The 4,904-nt window shown below is 37.3% G+C and overlaps 1 protein-coding gene across 1 annotated transcript in view; it reads left to right on the top strand.

Annotated features, from left to right (window-relative positions):
• Positions 1-452: 452 nt before the first annotated feature.
• Positions 453-4,904, top strand: part of rin3 (Ras and Rab interactor 3) — a 19,852-nt gene continuing 15,400 nt past the window's right edge. Inside the window, exon 1 of the mRNA XM_037695471.1 lies at positions 453-671. Within this exon, the coding sequence (XP_037551399.1) occupies positions 637-671 (35 nt within the window). The 5' untranslated portion in view covers positions 453-636. The remainder of the gene's footprint in view (positions 672-4,904) is intronic.

Here is a 4,904-nt window from a genome sequence, read left to right on the forward strand (position 1 = left end):
GGCGACCTTGAAATGACTTTAAACCGTTTGGGTCTTCCCACTAACATGTAAATGTGTAGACCCTGGTGTGAGCTTCAGTCAGGATAAAAGTGTTGCCAGTAAAATTACCCAAGTGAAAAGAGATAACCAGAATATTAACAAGAGGGCGAAAAATGGAGAGTGGTTCAAAAAGTGTGAGCCTTGCAGAAAACATGAAGCTGAACATTCCTCAGTTTGAAAGGGGGGGGCATCTGGAAAACTTTAAGCAAAAGGGAGGGGGGGTGAGGAGAGGAGGCTGAACAAAGCTGTCAGAGGGGTTGTATTTCTGTTAGATTTAAAGGTGTAGGGAACTAACTTGGGTGAATGACAGAGTTACAGCTTTAGACAGAAGACACTGTGTGAAAAAAAAGAAGTAAACAGAGGAAGCAGGGGAAGTCTTGACTAAAGCGCTCTGCCTTTTCCTGCCTGACGGTGAGCTCAGGAAGTTGAGGCAGACACTAAGAAGAGGGCTGACACAGACAAACACATTTTCCCTTTGCCTCGTAGTTTTTCCCTTTTTCAGTCCTGCTCCGATCCAAGAGCAGGAAGAGAAAAGGAGGCGGGTTTTCTGATGGATCAGAGCGAGACGCAGAAGTCGATCCCTCGGACGGTGGAAGTATGATGGAGGCCAACATTGTTGCCCACAATTCAGGGTGAGTTTGTCAGCAATCTTTGGAAATGTGGCTGAGTAAAGACAACACGGGGAATCTGTTCTGTTGGTCGTGATGACTGAGGAAGGGAAGACGAAGGGCTGGGGGTTGAAAGTCAAATGACCAGAACAGATGTGATGACTCACTGCCTCATATTTAGGTTAATGGCTTCTTAGAGGGTGAGAAAGATCCCAGTTCAGCACACATGATTATCCATTGTCATTTTGTTGCAGGAATGTTTCCATTTTTAGCTTCTCCTACTCTTATTAACAAATGTGGAAGTTTAACCATGTATTGCACATGAGAATTTATGCTCATAACTACTTAACATTCAAACGTTTGCTAGATATTTGCCTTCAGACAGCCAGGTTGTTAATAATGCTCTTTTTTAAATCAGTTTGAGAAACTTGTACTGCTGTGCTTTATGAAACTTGACTATAGATTGAGTCATATTGTGACCCATTTCTATAACTTGATACAATTTTCTTATGTTTTAATGAAACTTCTTTGCCGTGTTTTGGTTAAAATCTCAAAGGAATACAGTACATCAGTTCTCCTGTCCTTCTTGTCTTCACTTTTTCCCCACATAGCAGCTGGTTCTAGGAGGTAGAGTAAATCCTTGCTCTTTAGGTGGCATCTTAATTGGCTGCGGCCTGTTGAATGCATTCATGAGGGAGTCTACCAAATATCTCCAGAACATCTTGCTACTTTTGTTGGGTTTTCAACTTCCTCACATGTGACGTAAGCCTATTTAACTTAGATGCATTCAGACCTCCTTGGTGTGACTTCTGATTGGTCCAAGGCAATGAAAGGGGTCAAAGCCAACCCATCCCCGATACACCTTTGTGCTGCAAAGCGAGATAGTAACAGATTCAAAACAGTTGACGTAATTAAAAAAAAAAAGCCGGTTCCACTGCTCATTAATATGAAGAACTGATGACAGTCTGAGTAACCACGCAGTCACTACAATTAAAAACAACAAACAGGTTTATTACCATGGGAAGATTGAAGATGGCGCACAGCAACTTTGCATTTAGTTAAAAGAAATGGTTAATCACAAAGAAACACTAATTCTTAATGTTTTAAGAATAAAAGAGTCTGTCACACATTTAATGCATTGAGCACAAAGTCCACCCAGCTTAGTTCTGTCCCACGCCTTTTTCAGGTCTGAGGTGTTTTTTTTGTTTTTTTTTCTGAAAGCTCACATCTGTGCAAAATGTGGCTAGCCCCATTTGTATTTTGTGAACGACCAGAGGCAACATAAAGATGGATGTGCTGCCATGTCCTGGAATTGTTTTGTGAACAAGCGTGCACACAGCCCTGTTGTCTGAGTTGTGAACATGGTAAAAGAATTTGTGCAACAGCTCGAAATAATCACAAAGTCATTCTGTGTGTCTGGAACCCACCCGAGTTGTGTCGCTGACATCTTCAATTCGTTTTAAGAGTCCCAGAGCTGTATTTTGATTCCCACATGGGAGTTCTTCTCTGACAGAAAACTTTAGAGACAAATGTCTTAAATCTTCCTGTTTTTAATTTAAAAAATGCACTCAGGCAGAAAAGACAGTAAACATAGGGGCAGCTGTCAAGATGGGTACAAAAAATAAATAAAAATAAAAGAACAAGGTGAGCAACAAAATAATGTGCAAAGCCAAAGAATACATTTTTGCAAACCACTCACACAAAAATAAGCAATGATTTTCAAAATCTGTAAACTCAAATCACAGCTTCATGGCTCGTTGGTCACCAAACAATCAGCGTTTAGTGAGATTTCGCAGTAGAAAATTTAATATTCTTCTCACAATTTTGGAACACCAACTAGTTTCCCAACAGCTGCAGCTCTACCACCATTATGCACCAGATATTTGAGCATTAATGGAAACATAACCTTGGAGACAATATACCATCAACAAACAACTCTTGAAACAAGTTATACTCTAAAGAGCTCTTAGCAGCTTATAATGTTCATAATGAGTCATGCATTCTTGATAAAACGCAACACTACAAATAAAAATGTTGAAATCATGGAATGACCAGCTGGAGGACAAGAAGCTGAGTCAAGATCACGTTGTACTTTCTCCATATTGTCTCAGCAAATGGCAGGCATCAATTAAGCTGAGCGCTAACACTGGGAGGTTTTGCAATAAAAAGGCCTATTAGAGGTTGAATTTTCTCATCAGGATATAAAATATAGAAATGCTGAAGTAGTACACCCTTTATACTGCAGTTCATCTAGTTTTCACTGCCTGTGAAATATTTGGAGTCAATAGTAAATGCAAATAATTTTAGCTTTTGAGGCCAAGAGCCAATTAGAAGGATATGCTGACTTGAGATCAAGATAAGGATGATGGTTTCAGTGGTGACAGTTTCTTGAACATTTTTATGTCAAACCAAATATATATTTTCAAACAAAGAAGACTCCAAACAGAGAAAAGGGTTTGGGTTTTGCAAAAGTTTCTGAGCTTTTAGTGACTTAAGCCATTATACTTTCAACTACATCATTTTATGGATTAAAAAGTGATTTTCGTTTTTCATATTACTGTATTAAAAACTTGTTTTAATTATAAAAACATCAGATGACTGAATCATTTTTCTTATGCATCTCTGACACGTACCAAGGTCTTGTCAGACAGGATCTAAGTAATTTCCTACACGTCAGCTCTTTCCCCTCACAATGGTACTGTAAAATCTTGTATGATAAAAAAAAAAAACCCTGTGATATTACAAAATTGCATTTTGTTTTTAGATGTATTAGTCAAGGCCAGTCTTTCCAAACAGCTTACCAGGGCAATAACCCTTGGCAACAACATAATTATATTGTTTCATATATACCATGTTTTCCAAACACTTTCTTTTACTTATTTCCAATGAGGTACAAGTCTCCAATTAATTGCCTAAATAATAAGTTAAGCAGTGACATATTGAGATTATTTCATAATTTTAGGTAGTTGGTCTGGTTTCCAGTGCTTTGGATATTCCAATACAACTAAAATTAGCTCTGCTTTGTGCAACTACAAACCTTAAAATTAATTAGAACATAAATAGTATTTATTAAAAATACTAGGGTGACAAAAGCAGTCAGCCCAGCAGACAACGCTTTTCCTAATCCTGCCTTGGTTTCGTGGATAAATTCTTAACAGCAAAGTCAAATGTAAGAAGTGAGGGTAATAGAAAAAACATGCTAGTTAGGATGAAGCACATTTAATATTTGTTAAATTTAGCATCAAGTAAACATTACATGCTGTGAAAGGATGTTTGTTTGCTTTTAATTACATCTTTGTTTTAATACTGAAGCAGGATTGACGCCTTCAGTGGCCATTGGCACTGATACACAGGGACCTAATAATAAACCAATATTCAGATGATCACCAGTCATTCATATCAAAGACCAAACAGTAATCAGTTCTTCTGGTCAGATAAAATCCACTTCAGTAGCCTGAGTACAGATATTTAATAATAATCACTAAGAGATAAAGACTAGGACCATCAGCTCAATGAAAACCAACCAAACAGCTGAATGTATGTAATACAGTGCGACAGGCCAGGAGGTCAAAGCATTAATGGTCTCAGGAAAATAGGAATTGGATTAAGAACAAAAAATATGTGAGTGTGACACCTTTAAAATAGAAACCCACATTTTCATACTAGCTAATGCAGCACATAAACATAACAACATAACAACTACGGTATATCAGTGCATCTAAAAGTTTAAAAGTTCTTACTTTTCGTAGTTATTTCCTCTTAAACTTTTCTTCTTAGCCCTGGTCAGGAACAGTCAAACCTCAATTTGCTCCTCCTGCACAAAAACCAACGGACCAGACTGCTACAAGCTAGCTAGCTAGCTCCGATGAAACACTTGGTCACTATTTTTTAAACATATTTTTTGGAAAGTTTTTTTTTTCTTGCATTAATTCATACTGATTTAAACTGTGTTTTAATGCCTTGAAACTTTTGCATTTGTATCTTTTTAACTATATTTGTTAACATAAAATCGAATTGTAGACCTGCATTCACACTCACCAGCTAAGAAAAAAAAAAACAGAACTCATACGTCACATTTCCTCTGGCCCCGCCCATTTTTAACATTAGCCTATCAAGACAGAGAATTTTGATTGCTGTCAACTCACTATTAGCCAATCCAGATTATTTGTAAAACACTTTTTTTTATTCTGATTGGATAATTGTTCCGATTATAGATAGATAGATAGATAGATAGATAGATAGATAGATAGATAGATA

Source organism: Nematolebias whitei, chromosome 21 (genome assembly GCF_014905685.2).
Source record: "Nematolebias whitei isolate Nwh7 chromosome 21, NemWhi1, whole genome shotgun sequence".
Classification (NCBI taxonomy): Eukaryota; Metazoa; Chordata; class Actinopteri; order Cyprinodontiformes; family Rivulidae; genus Nematolebias; species Nematolebias whitei.